This window comes from Dermochelys coriacea, chromosome 7, assembly GCF_009764565.3.
Source record: "Dermochelys coriacea isolate rDerCor1 chromosome 7, rDerCor1.pri.v4, whole genome shotgun sequence".
Classification (NCBI taxonomy): Eukaryota; Metazoa; Chordata; order Testudines; family Dermochelyidae; genus Dermochelys; species Dermochelys coriacea.
In genome coordinates this window covers 125,842,782-125,864,852 of record NC_050074.1, presented here as the reverse complement: position 1 = coordinate 125,864,852, position 22,071 = coordinate 125,842,782, and the positions used below count along the sequence as shown (strand labels likewise).

Here is a 22,071-nt window from a genome sequence, read left to right as displayed (position 1 = left end):
CTCTCACTGATCACACAGTGCTTTTTCCTACACACTACAGATAGGTGTGTAAGGAGCCTGTTAGCAGCTTATTCCTTCACCCACTCACTTCCCTGGTCCTTCTTGCACGAACAGACAGCAACAATACCCAAAGTCCAAAAGGGCAAGCAGTTCAATGTTTATTGGGGTGAACTTCCAGCAAGCATGATTCCAGTTTCCTTCCTTTGTGTCCCCCTTCCCAGCTCTGACACCACAGAGCCTTACACCTGTGTCCCTGTTCCTGTTCCCCCCTTAGCAAAACATGATTCTAATTTCTCCACCCCCATTCCCTGTTCCCATTCCCCCCCTTACTTCCTGATTGACTGCAGACTATATAGTAAAACTTGAGTTCGGCTTAGCTATACCTTAACCAATCATTTTCCTGAAATTTAACTAACCAATCCTAACATATTGTAACATGATTATTTAACCAGTTATATCCCACCACCTCAATTAGTTTACACCCAGCAAAATTAATTATACAGCAGACAGAAACAATCACCGAACTAGACAGAGATTATACAGACAAACAATAGGGAAATGGGGACTACAGTGATGGAACAAACACAGAAATGAGGATTTCACATCCCAGCTATTGATAAGTGAGTTCTTGCCAGACAGGATGCTATCAAACTAAGTTTCCTTTTACATTTTCTATGCACTTCCCTTTCTCTGGAGACGATAGGCAGGATCGGGACAGGATTGTATCCTAACAGCCGCATAGCACCTGATTTCAATGGGACTAGTTTGGAAGGTGAGGAGGTGACCGGTCGCTTCCCAGCTTATGGCTGCCCCTGCTGCTTAGCCAAAGGCTTTAGCCGAAGCACAGGGCCTCGGACTGTCACAGTGAGAAAAAACAAAAGGAGTACCCGTGGCACCCCAGAGACCAACAAATCCACTTGAGCACAAGCCTTCGCGAGCCACAGCTGTAGCTCACGAAAGCTTATGCTCAAATAAATTTGTTAGTCTCTAAGATGCCACAAGTCCTCCTTTTCTTTTTGCGAATACAGACTAACACGGCTGCTACTCTAGGCCATTACAGACAGGCCTGAATATCTATATCCTAACAGAGCCAGTCGTCCTGTTCCCTGGTGTGGTTTGGGGGTCTGTGGACTGCCTCTGGTGCTTTATGTGTTAGGACATTGATCCATAAGCAGAGAAGATAATTTTCTTCCAAGATATCAGAGACTCGGAACAGTTGATGTAATTTTTGATGTAGCATCCCCTGGCCTAAGAGTGTGGGGCAGAACGAGCCCGTTTGATCAGACAAATCACTCCAAAGATGCTAACAATCTAAGACGATCTGTCCATGCTGCATAGTTGCAAATTACACAGTATTGAAAAACCTGGCGTGGGACACCACCAACTTCCTACGTCCTCGGTGAGCGGGCTCAGCAGGGGCAGAGCTATGTGTGACGCGGGGGTCCTGGAGCCCAGGGATTGGGGGTTGCCTGGGATCCTGCAGTCAGAGGCTTGTGTCTTGTCTTCAGACTGGGAGCTCTTTGGGTCAAAGCCTGCCATTTGCTTTGTGCGTGCAGTGTCTGAGACAGTGGGGCCCTGCTGGCTTATATATTCCAGCCATGTAAATGTTACGGCAGTTTAAAAATGAGGTCCTGATAGGTGGGAGTCTGAACCCTGGGAAACCCCTAACCCAACAACCCCAAATTTGCACCATTAATTCTACCCCCGCTTCTGAAGTGCCACAATCTGCATCTGTGGGTGCATTTTAGAGCAGTTTGGAAAATCGGCATTCAAACATAAAGCTCTGCCTTGTGTGTGTGTGTGTGTTTCCTTCTAACCCTGAGTCCGACTGGGGCAGTCAAGTCCAGTATCTCTGGAACTCTGCACCTGCCTTGGGCTCACAGCCTTGCTGAATTGCTGCTTGGTCCCCATCCTGCAAGGGGATGAGCAGCCTCTGTGTGCTCAGTGCCTCTGGAGTTACTCCCCTCCTGGCAGGATCTGGCCCTTGTTCCTGGGTCGGGGGGGCGGAGAAAGGAATGCAAATGTCTCTGCCCGCCTGGTGCCTTTGCTGGGCCTGCTGGGAGCTGGATGCGCTGCTGGGTTTCGGTTTAATCAGCAGGGCAGGGAGCGTCTATTCATTCCCACCGAGGCATTCATCAGTGTCCTAGTAACCTGCCCCCCAGCCCCCTCACACTCAGGCGCACACGGCTCCATAGTGGAAGGAGCCAGGCAATCTCAGCAGCTGAATGGGGTTTTGAGCTGTGTAATTATGAGACTATACCGGTCGAGTTGGAACTCATTAACCATTATCAGCTATTTCAGCAGCACAATGCCACCACCGCAGGCTGCACGGCCCCAGTGTCTATACACGCTGCTGAGGTGCTGGAGGCCGTCCTGCCTCTGACCTCAGCCCTCCCTCGGGCCCCACGCTGCGCAGGAACCCCAAGGGCAGGGCCTGGCGCTGCCAGAGGTGCGTTCCATCGACACGGCTGGAAAGGAGCCCCTGCCAACTCCTGGTGTGGGGAGCAACGGGCAATGAATCTAGCCTTCATTGCCCTCTGTACGGGAGAGGCCAGATCCCACTCTGTGCTGGCCCGGTCCGAGATCGCAGACCCTGCGGTATGAACCCCACTGTGCTGGCCGGGTCCAAGAGTGCAGGCCCCACAGTATGTGCCTGGACCGAGAGCGTGCAGGCCTCGCGGTACGGACCCCGCTGCGCTGGCCCTGTCTGAAAGCATGCAGGCCTTGCAGTATGGGCCCAGTCTGAGAGTGTGCAGGCCTTGTGCTACGGACCCCGCTGCACTGGCCTGGTCCAAGAGTGTGCAGGCCCCACGGTACGGGCCCAATCCGAGAGCTTGCAGGCCCCACGGTACGGGCCCGGTCCGAGAGCGTGCAGGCCCTGCGGCACAGGCCCGGTCCAAGAGCGTGCAGGCCTTGCGGTACGGATCCCGCTGCGCTGGCCCAGTCCGAGAGCGTGTGGGCCCCGCGGTACGGGCCCGGTCCGAGAGCTTGCAGGCCCCACGGTACGGGCCCGGACCGAGAGCGTGCAGGCCCTGCGGCACAGGCCCGGTCCAAGAGCGTGCAGGCCTTGCGGTACGGATCCCGCTGCGCTGGCCCAGTCCGAGAGCGTGTGGGCCCCGCGGTACGGGCCCGGTCCGAGAGCGTGCGGGCCCCGCGGTATGGGCCCGGTCCGAGAGCTTGCAGGCCCCACGGTACGGGCCCGGTCCGAGAGCGTGCAGGCCCTGCGGCACAGGCCCGGTCCAAGAGCGTGCAGGCCTTGCGGTACGGATCCCGCTGCGCTGGCCCAGTCCGAGAGCGTGTGGGCCCCGCGGTACGGGCCCGGTCCGAGAGCTTGCAGGCCCCACGGTACGGGCCCGGACCGAGAGCGTGCAGGCCCTGCGGCACAGGCCCGGTCCAAGAGCGTGCAGGCCTTGCGGTACGGATCCCGCTGCGCTGGCCCAGTCCGAGAGCGTGTGGGCCCCGCGGTACGGGCCCGGTCCGAGAGCGTGCGGGCCCCGCGGTATGGGCCCAGTCCGAGAGCTTGCAGGCCCCACGGTACGGGCCCGGTCCGAGAGCGTGCAGGCCCTGCGGCACGGGCCCGGTCCGAGAGCGTGCAGGCCTAGCGGTACGGGCCCGGTCCGAGAGCGTGTGGGCCCCGCGGTACGGGCCCGGTCCGAGAGCGTGCAGGCCCTGCGGTACGGGCCCGGTCTGAGAGCGTGCAGGCCCCACGGTACGGGCCCGGTCCGAGAGCGTGCAGGCCCCGCGGTACGGGCCCGGTCCGAGAGCGTGCAGGCCTTGCGGTACAGATCCCGCTGCGCTGGCCCGGTCCGAGAGCGTGTGGGCCCCGCGGTACGGGCCCGGTCCGAGAGCGTGCAGGCCCCACGGTACGGGCCCGGTTCTAGAGCGTGCGGGCCCCGCGGTACGGGCCCGGTCCGAGAGCATGCCGGCCTTGCGGTACGGGCCCCGCGGTACGTGCCTGGTCTGGGACTGCATGGGCCCCACGGGATGGACCTTGCTGCGCTGGCCCGCAGCCCCACTGTGCTGGCTGGGTCCAAGAGCGCAGGCCCGGCGGTACGGACCCCGCTGCACTGGGTCCAGTGGGAGCGTGCACTCTCCCCGCACCGCCCCAGATTGAAAGTGTCTGATGTGCTGCCCCCAGTGTGAGTGGACAGACCTGGCTGCCCAAACCCTGCGCTGAAGGCTCTGGCCCCTGGCCCCTCTGCCCTGACACCGGCTCTCGGGGACCTGCTACCCCGACCCCGGCTCTCAGCAATCAGCAAGTGGGGGCTGAGCAGAGGTTCTTCGTGTCTGTGTTGGGAAGCAGGCGATTTGCTCGGTGCCCTGCGTACTTGGCTCCTGGTACATTCAGGGCAGCGCCACGCTGCCAGCAGCCGTGTAGACGGAGCTTTTGAGCTGCGGCTCGGGCTGGGGCGGGGGAGTTAGAGCCCGAGCGCCAGCCCGAGCCGCAGCATCTACATGGCTGTTTCTCCGCGCGGCAGCATGAGCCCAGTGCGTTTGTCAGCCCGGCTCGGCGCTCGCTGCCAGTGCTGTGTAGACGTCCCCTGAGAGAGCCTGATGCAGACTGGCAGGGCGGGGCACTGTGATTTCTAAGCCCGCCATGGCTTCATGGTCCCAGTACACCTGGGTGCATGCCGATCAGGAATTCCCGGGCCCATTGGCCCCCTCAGCGCTGCGCAGCCAAGTTCTGTGAGTCCCCATATGCTTCATGTTGCCGGTTTGGGGCGCCCTGCAGCTATTCTACCAGCCAGGTGGGGCAGAGCCATCAAGTGCAGGTGTTGCAGGGTGCTGCCCGCAGGGAGGTCAGAGCCTGGGGCCCCGGTTTGCTCCCTTGCTCTGGGTGAGGCCCCAAAGGCCAGCGGTAGCCAGGAGACAATGCACTTTGACCCCTTTGGTAGCCTGAGGGATGGCATCGCTGCAAGGGAGCCGGGCCGGGAGTAGCGTAACAGGGCAGACATAGCATGGGTCTTGTGGGGAAGCAGCCAGGCTGATTGTAGTGCGTGAGGGGGGACCCGTAACTGGGGAGGGGTCCGCCCTGGCTTGCTAGCCGGAGTTGCAGCCCTGCAGGTCATTGATTGCAGTGGGGCAGGTGGGGCTCATTAGATGCCACCTTGACCACCAGGGAGGTGGGAGTAGCCCGGTGTCAGGGGAGCTGGGGCTCCTGCAGTGTTACCCAGGAGTGCCCTCACTGGCAGGGGAGACACTGACCCCTCAGGGATCGTGGGAGGTTTGCCTGGAGTTGGGTGGGGGTTTCTCCGCTGAGGGACACACAGTGGCCATCTCTGCACCAGAAACCAACCAGCCTTCCCTGTCCTCCTAATCCCCAGTGGGCCTGTTTAAAGGGCCCCCAAGACAAAGGGCCCTGTCCTGGCTTTAGGTATGTACCTACCGCTCCTGGGTACGGACCTGACTAGGGCGTTGGGCACTTCCTTCTCCGTGTGTGTGTGTGTGTGTGAGTCACACCAAAATGGTAGCCATATTAATTGGTGCCGTGGCTAATGACAAATAATTTGCATGCAGAAGGCCTTTCCCACCAGACTGTAGCAGCTAACTGTGGGGCAGCAAAGATGATTTTGTCTGTGTAGCCCCCTGGTTCTACTCACAGGTGCTGCTCTCAGGGTGTGCTGAGTACAAACACTCCCCTTCTCTGCTCTGTGTGTGTCTCAGCCGGAGCCAGGCTGGGTGAGTGTTTGTCTGTTGCTGCTCCTCATTCCCACACCCTCCTGACACCTGGGAATGAATCAGCATGGCCTTCAGGAGGAGCGACTGAGCCCCCGGCAAGCCAGGATTGCAGCTCCCCTTGGAGTTCTGGCTGGCTCTGAGCCCCACGTCTTTTGTGGGGGAAACCTGACTCCAGAAGAAACAATGGGGTTTGTGTTAGTGTCTCCTGCATGGGAAACTTTAAATGCAGTTTATTTCCCAAACAGACGTTTCTGGGAGCTGCTTTGATACCACTGAAAACAAACCTAGGGCAGTGGGCTGGGTTTGTGTGGGGGGAGCCCAGGGCTCCCAACAACCGCAGTGTGTATGGGGGAAGGGAAACGCTTCCATTGATTCGAAAGCACTGGCAGTGGCTGCCAGTCTCCATTGCAGACATTCCAGGGGTCCAGGCGGCTCTCCCTAGAGAGGCTTGTTCCAGGGCAGCTGGGAAGGGTGAGAGCAAGGTGCGACGTGACTCGAGTTTTGTGCCGTGGTGTAAACCTGGCTCTAAGCTGCGGATAGGCATGCTGGGGGGCCTCCATGCTAATTTATAGGAGTTCAGAAACATCTGTGGGTCCGTGCGTCTGGGTCTCTGCAGACGCTCGATATTTGATGCACTGGCGCAAGGGGACGGCGTTCCAGGGCTTTGTTGCACATACAGCAGGCAGCTGTCGCTGTTCCTAAGCCGGTCATTGCTTTTGTGACAGCGACGTTATCCCCCCCACCCAGAGAGCCGCACACATGCGTGGGGTGGGGGGCGGGGGAGGCAGGTGCAGGGAGCTGCCCTGCTTCTGCTCACCCTGCATTCAATGCCATTGAAGGGGGACCAATTAAAAACTATTACATGGCAATGCTTTTACATACGGCCAACAAGGAGCCTGTGGAACTTGCTGCTACAATATCTCATTGAGGCCAAGAGCCAAGTGATGGCCATTGGCATGGATAATGGGTGTGACATTACATTCCACATTCCTTATGAAAATATGCTTATGATATGAATATGACATAACTGAGATATACTTTTATGCAAGATTGCTCATGTGAGATCTCATTGGAAAGGTTATGATTTACTGAATTTGATTATCCAATCTGTATGCCTGTGTTATTTCTATAGCTGAAGTTAGGAATATTGACTATGTATCTGTATTTCACCTATGCTGCTTTGGGTGATGCCCACTGCTAATACTTCAGGTACAACAATGGAAAAGCCAGACAGGGCAGATGGCCCATCAGCAAGGACAATAGACTGTGAAAACTTGGCCTTCCTGTGGACCCTTCATACTGCCCTTGACTCATGGACGCTGTGATTCTATAGGGTCAGGTGGTCTTGTCAAGTTTGGGAAACAAAGGATTCCCATCTTATGTAAATCCTATTTAAGGGTGGGGAGAAAGCCAAATGGGGCTCCTCCTCTCCATGGCCTGTCTGCCCAAGAAGAAAAACTGCTGGCAGGGGGGGAGTCCAGGCTGAGACAGGGGTCCTGTCTGAAAAGGACGATACCTGGAACTCTGAACCACAGAAACGTTGCAAACTGCCTGCAACAATATCTAGAGCAGTGGTTCTCAAACTTTTGTACTGGTGACCCATTTCATATAGCTAGCCTCTGAGTGCGACCCCCCCTTATACATTAAAAACACTTTTTAAAATCTGTTTAACACGTTTATAAATGCTGGAGGCAAAGCGGGGTTTGGGGCGGAGGCTGACAGCTCATGACCTTCCACATAACCTCATGACCCCCTGAGGGGTCCCAACCCCCCCCCAGTTTGAGAACCCCTGATCTAGAGTGAGAAATACTATTTGTCACCAATTTCTTTAGTGAAACTTGCTTAGTTTGCGTGTTTGATTTCATTTGCTTAGTAATATGCTTTGTTCTGTTTGTTACCCCTTTTATCACTTAACATCTGCCTTTTATAGTTAATAAAATTTGTTTTGTTTATTATTAAACCCAGTTTCTGTAATTTCTAACTGGAGGAGGGGTCTTAAGAAGTGTGCACACCTCTCCCCACATTGAGGGAGGGGCCAAATTTCATAATATATCTGTGGGTCTGCCCTCCAAGGAAGAGGACATCTAAGTGCTGGAGCAAGTCCTTGAAGCTGAGTCTTTCCAGAGCTGATCTGCAGCTGAGTGTGGCCCTGCCTGTGTGTGGGTTAGAGGAGCCCTTAAGAGCCTGGCTCAGCAAGACAGGTTAAAGGGGGCCCTGGCTGGCAGAACAGGTAGACTCAGGGGTATCTTGGCACATCAGGTGGCTTCCCAAGGGGTCCAACCCGTCACAGTGGGAACATCCAAAGCCAGACTAACAGCGGGGGTGTTGAGAAGGGCTGTAAACCCTCCTGCTTCGGGCGTTAGCTGACGATTAACAACTGGCCATTTGGAGGAAACATTCCCTGCAGGTCTTTGCGCCTTCCCGGACAGCAGCAGGTGCTGGCCGGTGTCTCGGACAGGAACATGGGCTAGCTGCCTGTTTCCAGGTCCATGGAGAAGCCCTGTTAAATCTAGCTGTGGTCTGGTGCCTGCCTGCCTCTGGGGGGCCTCAGCCCCCCCGCCCGGCCCAAGCACTGGCTGCGGGAGCCCAGGGCTCCGACCCTGCCGTACATCCACCCCCGTTCGCTGACCGTCCCTTCTTCTCTCCTCAGGGAGCTGAACGGGAACAACATCACCCGGATCAACAGGAACGACTTCTCGGGGTTGAAGCAGCTGCGTGTCCTGTGAGTCCCCTGCCCCGAGCACTAGCGTGGGTGGCGCTCACCCCCTCTGCAGCAGTGTCTGTGACGGGGGGGTGCTGCCAGGCCTGGCTGGGGCTCAGCACTGCTGGGGCAGAGGCCTGACCGGGCCAGGGCTGACCTAGATGGCACTCAGCCTTGGGAGACTGGTGCTGCTAAGCCCAGGCTAATAGAGAACTGGGGCAAGCAGGGGAGGGGAAGGGCTGCTGGACCTCAGCAGGTCCCAGGCTCATTGTAGGGCCTCTGCTGTCGGAAACACGGTTTAAAGGGGGGTTGGAGGTCACTGGCCTCCTGGTGGCTTGGGCTGGGAGGCGGGCGACGGAGGGGACAGGGGGAGACAAGAAACAGTGAGCATGTGCCTGAGGGCACTGACTGGGCCACCCCCCGGGAAGGGGGCTGGGTCTGCTGCCGGATGACCCCAGTATCCTGGAGGGACTTCGACCCTCGCCCTCTGGCTGACTCACTGCCGACAAGGACTGCAGGCCCTCCACGGGCGTGGAAATTGGGTGATGGAAAAGGGAGCGGCTGGGAGCTGCTCTGATGTGCACCTCTGACGGCGCTAAACACGAACGTGGTGCCAAGGAGGAGCCGTGTGACACCCGTGGGCTAAAGGGCTCCCCGGCTCAGTGACATGGCTGGGTGCTGGAGGGGGACCGCGAGTGGCCTAGCTGGGGCACTGGTAGATGTCTGAACAAAGCAGCCCTTTCCCTGGCCAACTCCCAGTGATGCTGATGGGAGGTGGCTGGGGTCCATGTGAAGGTGGCCCCTGCTCCAAGGGAGCATGGCAAGGCCTCGGCCCCCTCCGACATGGTCCATTGCACCCCTAGAATGAGCATGCCCTGCCCAGCCAGTACCCGGACAGGTCCCCAGGCTACTGTGCGGGGGCTTCCCGTGGATTGCCGGCGAGCGGGTGCACTGCCCCCCCGTGCTTCTCGGCTCTGACCTGTTCTCTCTGCCTCCCTTTTCCAGGCAGCTGATGGAAAACCAGATCAACACGGTGGAGCGGGGAGCGTTTGATGACATGAAGGAGCTGGAGCGGCTGTGAGTTCCTGGGCATTGCGGGACAGGGAGGGGTAGAGGGGAATGGCCGCTATTGCTGCAGACAGCAGAAGGGTCAGTGGTCCTGCGAGCTGCTGGGGAGGCCACTGGCTGTGCTATCGCGTGGGGGGGATTTGGGTGCAGCCCACTGCTCTCCCTGTGCTGGCAGGGCCTGGCACTGCACTCGTGCTCTGGAGAAGAGAGAGCACCTGACTGCTCTGAACTGAGCTCACTCTGGCTGATCCAGGAGCAGCCTGAGCAAAGACCCTGGTGGGGATGGGAGGGCATATAGAGAATCGGGTGGGGGTCTGGAGCAGACCCTTGTCCATCTCTGCTCTCCAGTACAATTCAGGTGCCAGCAGGATAATCTGGGGGGCAGGACTCCTGTGGGAATGGTCGAAGTCAGACCCCATTTGAGGTCAGGGCATGGCAGTGTCTTGGCATGGCGCTGTGCTGGGGGACAGGCCCTCTCGCTAACACAGACAGATGGCTGAAGGACAAACCTTTTTATATCCCAACCGCGGAGCTGCGAGCCGTTTGCACTCAGACGCTTCCCAATCTGCTTCTTTTCCCTCGTGGATCAAAATAACTCCTCAGCGATGTGCTTAACGCATCTGTGTTCAAATCAGCCACAAGCGCAGCTGGGACCTCACCTAGCAGCTCCTTCAGTGCAGTGCAAAACCTGCCCCAGCTCAGGTAGGTCTTGGCAGCCGAAGTGCTGCCTGCAGACACCCTGTCTTGGACTGTGACCCCGTCTGCTCTCTTCCGGGAAGCAGAGTCAGGACTGGAACGGGCACCCTCCAAGGCTCACACAAGCGTGGTGATGACTCAAGAGCGGACGTTCATCTCCAGTCAGAACTGACTCACGTTCCCGCAAGGTGCCTGCTGCAGAGTGGAGCATGCGGCTCAGTGGGGGCCCTGTCCCCCCTTAGCGTCCACATGCACAGCAAAAAAAAACCCCAAAAACGCATGGCAGCATGGCTCAGACTCACAGCCTGGCTCAACTGACTTGGGCTCTCATGACAGGGCTAAAAATAACAGTGTGGACCTTCCTGCTTGGGCTGAACCTTGGGCTCTGAGACCCTCCCCCATTTCGGGTTTCAGAGCCCTGGCCCCAGCCCGAGTGGGAACAGCTGCCTAAGTCAGCTGATCTGGGCTCTGAGACTTGCAGCCGCAGATCTTTTTCGCAGTGTAGATCTAACTTAGGGCTGAACCCAGTGTCACAGTGGAGTGCTAGAGAGTGCTATGCTAAAGGAGGTGCTCCACCTTCCAGGTGAGATAGAAAACTGAAATTGTGACCATTAATGATCCCGCAGCACCTGTCACAGGAGTAGGGGTGTCCTGTCCAAAGTCCAAGTTGTGCAATTATATTTTGCCTCTTTGAAACTGCAGGGGATTTTAATCGAAGGTGGTCTTCACTTTCTATCCTAAACTGCAATGTAGTGTTGCTGTGTGCTTTTTTAAACAGCTGCTTGTCTTGCCCCAGAGGTGGCTGCATTTAATGGTGGAGGAAATAAGATACAACCAATACTAACAGTGTATATGTGAAATACTGCGAACAAGGGCGATACCTGTTCTAGTTCAATCATTGCTAAATAAAGAGACTCGGCAAACTGACTTGAGCAGTGGGTTACCAGGCAAAGCTGCAGCTGATATTGTCTGTGCACCCTCTGGAAGTGGACCCCACGTCTGAGCACCGCCCCGGCTCTGAGCCTGAATAAGGCATCAGTTTTTACCGAGGAGAGTAACTGACCTTTGGAACAAAGAAAAGGAGTACTTGTGGCACCTTAGAGACTAACAAATTTATTAGAGCATAAGCTTTTGTGAGCTACAGCTCACTGCATCCGATGAAGTGAGCTGTAGCTCATGAAAGCTTATGCTCTAATAAATTTGTTAGTCTCTAAGGTGCCACAAGTACTCCCTTTTCTTTTTGCGAATACAGACTAACACGGCTGCTACTCTGAAACCTGACCTCTGGAACAGTTTACCAAGAGCTGTGCTAGATTCTCCATCACTAACCATTTTTGAATCAAGCTGGGATGTTTTTCTAAACAATAAGCTTTTGGTCAGGAGTTGGCGGGCTGGAGCAGTGTGTACAGTGCGGGGCTGAGAGTCACTGAACCAGACTGTCACCCCTGGATATGATGGAAACCATGGCAAGCCAGGGAGTGCGGCAGCTCTCCAGCGCCTGTGTTAGGAGTTATTGTGGGGACGTTCTATTGTTGGTGCTCTCCAGGGGGTCAGACTAGGTCAGTGGTTCTCAACCTGTTTGCCATTTCGAGCCTTCTGTGCAGCTCTCTGTGTTACATGGGCCACATCCACACAATAGATATCCTGCCTGTATGGCCCTGAGGAAGTCACATGGGCTGCAGCTGTGTGCTGACTGGGCCGTGGGTTGAGAACCAATGGACTGATCACGATGGTCTGCTTTAGACACATCACTGCAACCCTCGTGTGTGGCCGCTCCTCTCAAACTGAAATCAGTGCCCAGGCAAGGAAACAAAGTCTGTTTCTCAACCAGTTCCGTTAAACCAGAGTGACTTCTGTGCACAGACCAGGCCCCTACTCAGCCACTGAGCACTGCTGGGGCATTTCCGTAAAGAGTGATGGTGTAAAGTACCTGCAGCAGGCAGTAAGGCGGTCATGCTGTTGACTCAGAGGAAAGCCACAGCAAAGGGTAGGGGTGAGCACTGGTGGGTAGGAAGTACGACGTATGTGGGTCTGGGGCTTTGCTGAAGAAGGAGCAGAGCAGATGCTGAGGGACAGGCTGAATTTAACTGCCCTTTGCTGGAGTCTGCTAGAGCAGGCAGGAGACCACCTTGCCTTTGGCTGCGCTGCACCAAAGGTCAGACCTGGCCGTGCTCACGATGATTTCAGCAGGAGCTGCTGAAAATCAGGCCACATATTTAGGTACCTAAAGGTGGACTTAGGAGTCCAACTTCCAGGGCCCATTTTAAAAAACCTCTTAGTGCCTAGAGACTCCTGGGCAGGGTGTCCAACTCACCCCTCGGCTAGCTATGGACTAAGAAGACTGACCGTTAAGGAGTCAAGTGTTCTCGGTAGAGAGAATGTGAGGAACGCCCTGATTTTGGCCCAGTAACTCTGTACTTACTCTGTAAGGGGAAGGGTAACGTCTATGAGAGAGACCCTGTATGTGCCTGTGCAGCAAACCTTGACCTTTCCAGCCGTTGGCTCCTTCCACTTCCCATCCCCCCAGCATTCCTCTCTCACTGGAGCCTTCCCTGCATCAGTTCCAGGGGTTCAGATCTGGGCACTGGGCTCCTGATTGGGCTGGGATCATTGCCTTCCTCCTTGAACATGTGACTCCCTGTGACCCTTTCTCTCCCCTTTCCCAGACGGCTGAATCGGAACCAGCTGCACACGCTGCCGGAGCTTCTGTTCCAGCACAACCAGGCCCTGTCGCGACTGTGAGTACCTTTCTTCTCACTTGAGGGTCCATCCTCTGCCTTTGGACAGCTCAGACACCGAGGGGGCCCTGGCTCGCCACACAGAGCTCTCTGGGTGGGAATGCAGCAGAGTTCTAGGAATTAGATCCAGAGTTCTTGGCTGCTGCGTTGGAGTTAACTGGAGTTTTATCAGAAGGGGAACTAACTGGGATGCGAGGAAACATGTTTAATTGGAGTGACGTAAATTCATTGCCCGGCATCTGCAGAATGAAAAGAAATCAGCCGTGGAAGATCTGAAGGATCAGCATATTTAAAGGCTGTTAAATGTTATTAAAGAAAAGAGCAGTGCCTAACAAACTGCTTAATATTCAGGCTGGCTGGGCAATGTTAGTATTGTGACATGCAGGTTTGTCTGTGCTAATGTGAAATTTAAAGGAACACAAATGCCCTGGGGCCCTGTCCAGCTGGAGTCCCAGAGACCTTGCAATGTGACACTTTTAAACATGAAGTGAGGCTATGAGCTCTGGTTTCTCCAATACCTTTCCTGTGTCTTTCATTTGGATCCTCTTGTGGGCCTGCTTCTAAACTCGCTTATATTGGTGTAACTCCATCAACTTGGACAGAGCTACTTTGGATTTACCCTGCTGTCTATGAGAGATGAACCACTCTGGCAAGCCCTAAGCAGGGGGTGGAATTATCCGCAGCTTGGAGATACCAAATGCAAACCATGGCCAGCAGCAAAGCCCATCTTTGTGTGATCTTTCTGATAGAGCTGATTCTGGTAGATCTGTGTGTGCTGTGTGAAGATTCAGGGCCGGCGGATGGGCTATCTGAGCTGCTGTGTTGATGGCATCAGAGCTAGACTTGCTCCTGAAGGGCGTGCTGCTGGTTTTCAATTTGTGCCGCCATGCTGAACTCCAGCTGGCATTCTAGGAGCTGGTTTCCAGGTGTGACATGTTCTGGCTGGCTAGCAAGGCAGCTGTGTTGGAAGCGAGTGTTTCTTTGGGCCTTAGAGAAGCGTGGTGGTGGAGGAACTGGAAGGAGAGGGCTGAGGTATTGGGGTGCAAAGCCAGTGTCAGACATGGGGTTTCTCCTGGCTGTCATGGAACAGTTTGGTAGGGACACTTTCCCCAGTAGTGACGGGAGCTCTGATTGTGCCTGGAGAGCATTTCCATTGCATGTGTATATCATGGTGTGTAGTGTGGGGAGCGAGCTGGAGGAGATGCTAATGCTAGATGCTGCGGGCTGGAAGTGCTGGAAGCGCTTTCTCCGGCTCAGGGGCATGCTTGTCTTGAAGTCTCCATTGTGCCCTTTCTTTCCCAGGATGTGTGGTATGTTGAGGCAGCATGTCTCTGGGTTGCACGACTTGTGAGTACCGTTCACACAGGATCAGCCATTGTTGGGAGCCCGCACAAGCTGGGCCTGAGCTCTGAGGATTAAGAAAGGAATTTCTAGCATGTGTCATTGTGTGAATCTTTCTGGAGTGCCTTTGCCCCTTGGTTCTTGCAGGGCAGGGACCGGCTGAGAAGGCAGCATGTGATCTATGGAGACAGCAGTCTGTGCATTCAGCGCTTGCCAAGAGCTGGGCAGGATGGAGCTGGAACCTCTCTGGGGGGGGGGGGGATGGTCTCAGGGCCCCTTTTGGATGGACGCTGGGCAGCTGGGGTGTGACCTAAATCTGCTGCGGTTCCTTTTCCCACCTCTGTTCTGTGTGTGCACAAAGGGGAAGAGAGAGATACCAAGTGCTTTCTGACTGCTGGGCTGGGCCACTATCTAGACCCTCCGCCTGCCCGTTCAGCCTCGTTCCAGGGGTGCTGAAGCACTGGGAGGACACAGCTGCGCTGCTGTTCTCTGTGTGGGAGACCTGCAGCCTGGAAGGGCGTGCTGGCCCCGAGAGAACTGAGTGCCCTTGTTCGGTGTCTCCTTAATGATCTCTTCAGCCCTTCCATCCCCAGACCTGCAGGCTCTTGCTTTGTTGGCCTGTGAAGTGTGCCTGGCCCACGGGGAGGCGGGAGATGGAGGGAAGGTGAAACCAAGGAGGCAGCTGCTAATAAAACAATAATGAATGCAAAGGCAGCTGTAACCTTCAGTCGCTAATTAGTGCGTCAGGATGCATCTGGATCTGAGGAAGGGACTGCACAGCCTTTCAGTAGAAGGAAAAAAGCCCTTGTATTATCGAAAGGGGTGGGTGGGGGAGACGGGATGGGACATAGGTGGGAGCCACAGCAAGGGCTGGGGCTCTGGGGATGCTGCACCTGGCGCAGGAGAGGCGCCGGGGAGAACCACCATGGCGCTGTGTGTTATTTGCATGGCTCCCGTATTGGTGGGGGGACGCTGGGGGCAGGGGTGGCTGTTCAGGCTCAGACAAAGCGGGAGCTAGCTCTCCCCTGGCACCGCGCCCCGGAGAGCGTTCCCCGAAGTGTCTGAACGGGCCTTTGGCAGGTGGATTGCTGCCACTTGGCGCCCAGCGGCCCCCATGGCGGCTCTGGTCTGCATTGGAGGGGGCATGCTGGGCAGTGGGTCCTGGCAAGGGGCATCTCCAGAGGCGCCGGCGAAGGAGCAGCCTGCTTCGCTCAGAGCATAGCGCTGGCCCCTGTTGTTAGGGGCTCCCCCGGGGACAGGGAGAAAATGCATCAGGCCATTTCTCAGCACAGGCCGGGCCCTGCTCCCCTCCAGGTGCGGAGGCCGGGGGGAAGGGGCGAGGGGAAGTGGCTGGAAGATTGTTTTCTCGGTTTTGTGTGTGAGAGAAAAGGACAAGAGACGGGGTGGCCTGTGCCAAGCACCCTGAAAAGGGCCCGCTTATGAGGCAGCTGTTACTATGGCACCAGATGACTTGATCTGGCGCTTTGCCATTGGTCAGCCGCTGAGCTCCCATTAGCTCCTTTACCTCGGAAACGCCATGAGCGGTTGGCGGCGGGTTTTATCCCCCAGCCCAGATTCTCTTCCCACGCGAGTTTCAGGGCTGCAGATGTCCCAGGGGTCGGTCCATCCTGGTCTTCCCCCGCCCCGTGCAGAGCGCAGACTCTGGGCTCGACCCCCCCGTCTCCCCAGCCTGAGAGCACGCTGATTCTTACCCCGGCTCTTACTGGAATAACCCCCCCATGCCACAGCGGCTGATACAGACTTGGTGCAACAAAACAGAGGCAGCGCTGCTCAGGCACTGCGGCCCTGAGTGCTGCGTAAGTGCCCAGATGGACAGCGAGTCCCCGTAATGCTAATAACAGAATCAACCCAGGCCGGGCTGTTGGGAATGCTGGAGAAGCAGAGCTGCAATGAGGCTAGTTTGTGGTTTTCCCCGATGTGGTTTGTATTGCACCCAAGATGAGCAGAAGTTAGCTGGGAGTCAGGAGCCTGAGTTCGAGCGGCTAGGAGGAGGGAGAGGAGTATGCCGTACATTACAAGGGACCTTGTGTACGTGCCCTGCGTCTCTCTTTTTACAAACGTTCTATCTGCCCATCCAGCCTGCTGCCCAGCACTGTGGTATCTGGGCGCCTCCCATGTAAAGTCAATAGCCCTAGGGGATTCCATGGAGCATCTGCCCTATCTAATTTTTGAGGGTTAAAAACTCTGCTTGGGGAAGAGTTTGTACTTTTTAAACTGTTATTAATTTTCTTGTGGCGGGTTGGTTTGTCCCAGGCTGTGGTTGTCAGGTCAGTTTGGCCGTTGTGGGTGGCTGGGTTCTCGGTACCATTCTTGTGGGGGGAAAGTCTTTTAACAAAGCAATTACAAATTTTAAATAATAATCATCCTCTTGTCTCCATCCAAGTTCCACAGCAAATGTAAACACCAGATGCTAATAGGATTCTGGGCAACAGCCTGGCTTGAACATAAGTTGGCTGTTTCTAGAGGCGGGGCGCTTGAGGGTGGATGAGTCACACAGTATGGTCCTAGACTCTTTCTAGGTGCACCCGATAGCTTAGAGCAATGTCCTTTGGTGCTGCTGACCCAATGATCTCCTTCAGCAGGTTGATCGGTTTGTACTTCGTGTGAGTGGGAAGAGTGGGCTAGTGGACAGGGCACTGGGCTGGGGCCAGGGTCCCTGGGAGACCTCAGGCGAGTCATTTCCTCTAATCTATGTCTCAATTCCTAGCTGTAAAGTGGTGATAATAGTTCCTGCCTCACAGGAGTGTGCGAGGATACAGCCCATGAATGAGTGTGAGGAGCTACAACACTAGGGGGCTGAGGGTCAGGAAAACACCTAGACAGACGTATCGCCACCTCTGCAATGCGTCTTTGTTGGCACAGCCAGCGGGTTTGGAATAAGCTCCGTTGCCTGCCAGAGAGCTGGTCCCAAGAGTCCATTCACAAATGTATTGTAAAGGGTTAAAACCAGCCTGGGGCTGCCAGCTTGGAGTGTGTGAAACGGTGGATCAGAGCCCAAAATTGGCATATGTAATGGCAGCTGATAATTCACCCTTCCAATTAATTATGGATTGGCATTTCTCTTGGTCTCAGCTCTGCGGTGGTAGAGCATGAGGATGGGCCGTCCTGCTTCAGAGGCTCCTATTACATAAAAAGAAAAAACAATTAAGGTAATGAGGAACATTTTGATTTTAATCTGTGCTGTGTTTTAATACCAGGCTCTGAAATAAAATCCCATCAGAGGGATACAGATGTGGGGTGGCCCCCGTGGAGGCTGGGATGGTGAGAGCTGTCACGGCTTCCTCTCTGTCTCTTTTTACGGTGTGATTATTTATAGTCCATGCTGGTGTGCACAGAACTGTGCAGACAGCTGAGAAGGGACCATCCATGCCTTGAACAGCTCCTGGTCTAACATGCAAGTGTCCAGACAAAGGGGTGCAGAAGAGATGCAAATGGGCGGCGGGGACAGCTTGAAATCCTTTCTGACCTTACTTTGTGTGGTGTGACAGCTCTTAGCCCTTGGCCTGTTTCACCGTGGCCTCCCTGTTCTTATTTTGTTTGTTTGTTCCAACCCTTTCCTTTATGAGTGTGTTTTAGCCCTTTCCTGGTGGGGAAAATAGCAGTTGCTGGGACTCTCTGAAATGTTGTTTTTTGAAACTGTGACTATGCCTGGATCCTGATTTTGCAGCGATTTCGGCTGCTCTTTGATGGTCCAAATGGCACCTCCTGCTGCTAACTCCACTGTCTCTGTGCTGGCTTTTGTATCCCAAGCTGTGCATGAGTTCAGGCGAGCTGACCAGAGAGCTGTTGCATGTCCTGTGTCTAATCCTTCACTGAGTGAAGTGCTGCGGGGTATGTGAAGGAGGAAGGTGTGTGTGAAACCAAACACTCCGTTGCTGTAGGGTGTATTTCATAACAATTGCTGTCCTCGCTATGAGCTGGTATGTTCTAGCAGTAACCATGGAGCTCCAAGGATTGGAGGGTATTCCAGGAAGGGTCTGGGACGTGTCTGCAGTGCTGTAATCCCGAATCCAGAGACACTGGGCCAGATTCTGCTTCTCTACGCTGGTGTCAGTCCAGAGAAACTGCCCTCTCTGTCTGTCTGTTAAATTACTCTGGATTTACTCTGCCGTCACTGCCAGCCGAGCCTGTCCTGTGCCCCGCAGTGTTAAGTGCAAGCCCAGGTGGGTGTGGGGTGTGACTGTGGGGCTGAGAGCCTGGGGCACACTCAGCGCTCCAGTGACTGTGCAGCTTGGAGCTCCAGGGGGAACTGGAGCCCGTGGAGGCTTTGCTGGGATTCCCACTCGGGCAGCAGAAAGGGGCTAGTGACTTGAACACAGTCAGGAAGGCAGCGGCTGACTGAGTGGAAGGCTCAGGAGACTGATGGCAACACTCGCTGCCCGGGGCTCCTGTCAGCCATTTCCCGTAGGGGGCTGTCTTGCCCTGGCACTCCCGGGTCTGCACTGCTCCCAAGCGGGAGACTTGGGGTTTAGATGGGAGGGGCTGAGTGGGGAGCGAGTCTCAGAGCAGAGCTGGTCTACATGCAGAATCACACTGGTTTACCTGGAGGTGAGATTTAAAATTGATTTAGTCCAGCCAGTGCCAAGGGCCACGTGGATGCTAACTCTCTGTATACGTGGCTCGGGCTATGTGGATATAGCTTGGCTAGGAACAGGTTTAAGTTAAACTGAAATAAGCTCGTCTTGAACCAAATCTAGAGTGTCAGCAGGGGCCTTTGCTCCGATTTAACTAGAAACTGGTGCAGCCTGAGTGTGTGGACAAGGCAGGATGGCCCCTCTCCGATCAGTCTGACCTTCAGAGCAGGCGCTGGGTTTTGTTGTCTCAGGCTGCCCTGCGGGCAGGTGGTGGTTGGGCAGGGAGATCTCCTCTGGGGAGTCTTGTGGATCGGGTTGTGGCCATATCGTTGGGACTGGTGCCTTTGATAAATAAAGGGAGCTGAGCTGGCTCTGCTGGGCTTGGGGCCATAGTGCTACAGACCCCGCCCTACCACTGTACCTCGGCCTGCCCTGCAGAGACCCCCGGGCAGCCAAAGGCCAGCAAGAGCTAGTCATGGCATGGCTGCTCGCACTGGAACTCCTAGGGCACTGCCAAGCTGTCAGATGGCAGCAAGGTCAGTCTCACCTTGGGGGGAGTGGGGGTGCAGCTTGCTGACCTAGAGGTGACAGGCTCTGATTGCGTCTCACCTGAGCCCTGCAATCCCCAGCACCTCCCTACCTCGCTGGAGCTATGGAGAGAGAGGCTGGTCTGAGTGCAGAAGTGGTTTCTGGCTCCTGTGTCAGCAGGGACCACTACGTGGATGTATTGCCTGCAATGAGTGATAGGAGCGTGGGAGGGCCAGGGAACGGGGGTCAGCTAGGAGAGAGGGGAGGAGGCTGAGGGTCCCTGGCAGGAGAGAGGTGGCTTGGCATGAGAGCTGCAGAGAGAGGGACCATAAGGCTCTTCAATCGCTGGAAAAGCCCAAAACCTGAGCGAGGGAATACACCTGCTTTTGTGCTGCCTGGGGATTTCTTCTCCCATGGTTGGCTCAGCCCTCAGTTCCACTGGTGTAAGTGCAGAGTAATGCCATTCACGTAGTGCAGTTCCCCAGCTCTACACCAGGAGTGGAGTCTGGCCTGCTGTCTGCCTCCTGAACAACCTTTTCAGGCGAGGCTTCATCCTCCCAGCGACTGGCTGCAGCTCCCCCAGGCGTACTTGCTTTATCTGTTAAGAGGTAACTTCTTCATGGTCTGGGGAAGGATCGCTGGGAGCAGAGGGCATTTTGATCTCCAGTGCTTGGAAGTTGAAGCTAGACAAATTCAGATTAAATATGCAGCCCACATTTTTAACAGTGAGAGACACTACCCATGGAAACAATGTACCTGGGGCCAGGGTGGATTCTGTGTCACTTGGCAGCGTTAAATCGTGTGTAAAGCACCCGCACTAGCTCCGCCAGCAGCTGTGGGCTGCATACAGGCAATGCTGGGGAAGGTGCTGTGGCTTGTGCCCTGCAGGAGGCCAGGCTGAAGGGTCAGCATGGTCCCTTCTGGCCTTGACATCTGTGACTCTTCATTGCCATGTTAGTAAAACAACGAGGCAGGTAGATGCTGGCAATGCAGCGTTCACCACTGTATGGCTGTCTCAAAGCCCTTCACAAACCACCCCCAGAGCCAGGGAGAGTGAGCCAGAGGAACAGCTGGGAACTTGAGGCATGCAGTGGGGGGTGACCTGTCGGGGCACATGCTGGGTAGGGTCGGAGCCAGGCAGAGCCCAGCTCTGCTGTCTCCCAGGCCGGAATATCAAATCATCATCCACTCTTGTGGCATGTTATGGTCTGAAAGCCCTGCTTCAACTGCCATTAGTTACTCGGCTCTGTGCTGCAAGTAACGTTTCTCCATCACCGTCATGGAGGGGTTGTTCACTCTGAGCCTCTGACCTGAACTGAACTCTGGGAACGACAGGCAAGAACCAACGGAGACGATCCCAGGATGCATGCGCAGGGCCCTCGCTCACCTCGACCTCTCGGAACAGGCAGGACCGTCGACTCCCCAAGACCCAGTCCCACCTCCCCTGCATTGCTGGGAATGGTCAGGGCCACTGGCTTTCCCAGCCTGTCCCACTCTGTATTGCTGGGGACAGCCCGGGCTGATGGCTCTCCTGTCGGGTACTGGTCAGGGCCAACACCAGCCCAGGCCTGGGTTCAGACGTATTCTCTGATGAGCCATTTCTTGGAATTAAGATGAAGGTTTCTCTCCCAGACTCCTGTGGGGGTGGCTAAGCTGTGCCCTTGGCCCGGCCATTTGCTCTGCTCAGGCCTCAGCTGAGAAGGCGGGGGCACCTGTCTGATGCTACAGGACCCTCTCTTGTCAGGCTGGGAGGTTAAGTGTGAGGTGGGGTAGACAACAATCAGATCTGGGGCAGGGCAAGTGCAGGGAGAGGTTGGTTATCCAGCGGCTCATTTCCTGAATTGACGTGAGCGGAGCTCGCCATGGGCCGATGGGCGCCTTGCTGCTTTGGTCTACCCCCTGTGCACGGCGCTGTACTCTGCCCTTGTCCCCTGCCTTCTCTCTCGCCAGCCCCAGCTACATGTGGGGACAAAGCCGCTGCTAATAGGTGGCCCAAACCCTTGTGTCTGTGCCAAGGTGTGAGGCAGGGAAGGGTCTGGGGGCTGGAGGGCCCCGGAATAGCTTGCAGAAAGAGCCAGGCAGGCAAGTCAGTGCGTTGTGCTCCCTTGTTTACATCTCTGCCGGAATGAGGGGCTAACTCATTAATCGGCCCCAGTGGCTGGAAATGGGGTGATCTGAGATTTCACTGGAGAACGCGCGATCCCACTGACCCATCACAAACTGGGTTTAATTAAACTGTCAGCACTGGACGGAAGAACAAAGGCCTGTGCTTTCCCCCCCTAATGCAGTCGGGAGAACGGTGTCTCCCGCGAAACGCAGAGCTGTTAAAATGGATCTTTCTTTCCATCAAGGAAAATTACCAAGGCAGGAAGGTGACCCTGGCTCTCGGGCTGGACTTCACTCAGCTAAACACATTTACACTCACGCCCCACTCATGCGGTTCCTGGCCCGCATCATGCATCCGGCAGGCTGAAAGGCAAGGCAAGGCAAGGCAAGGAGGGGAGGGGGGCTGGAGGCTTTTCCCCAGCTTTTCTGAGAGCATCTGATCCCAGGCCTGTGAGTGTTTTTCCAGTGTCTTCAGTGGCTTTGGCCCAGGCCCCCATCTCCCAGAATCCTGCACTGGGAAGGGGCTGTGGGATATTTCTTATAACTGCCCTGGATTTCTTCTCTCTCTGCTTCCCCACCCTGCCTTTAAACCTCTCTCCCGAAATTGCTTCCCTTTAGC

General features: G+C 55.7%; 1 protein-coding gene across 2 annotated transcripts in view; it reads left to right on the top strand.

Annotated features, from left to right (window-relative positions):
- SLIT1 (slit guidance ligand 1) overlaps nt 1–22,071 on the top strand; it is a 166,603-nt gene that overhangs the window by 19,088 nt on the left and 125,444 nt on the right. For both annotated transcript variants that reach the window (XM_038410981.2, XM_038410982.2), the window contains exons 2-4: nt 8,330–8,401; nt 9,386–9,457; nt 12,811–12,882. In XM_038410981.2, the coding sequence (XP_038266909.1) occupies nt 8,330–8,401; nt 9,386–9,457; nt 12,811–12,882 (216 nt within the window). The remainder of the gene's footprint in view (nt 1–8,329; nt 8,402–9,385; nt 9,458–12,810; nt 12,883–22,071) is intronic.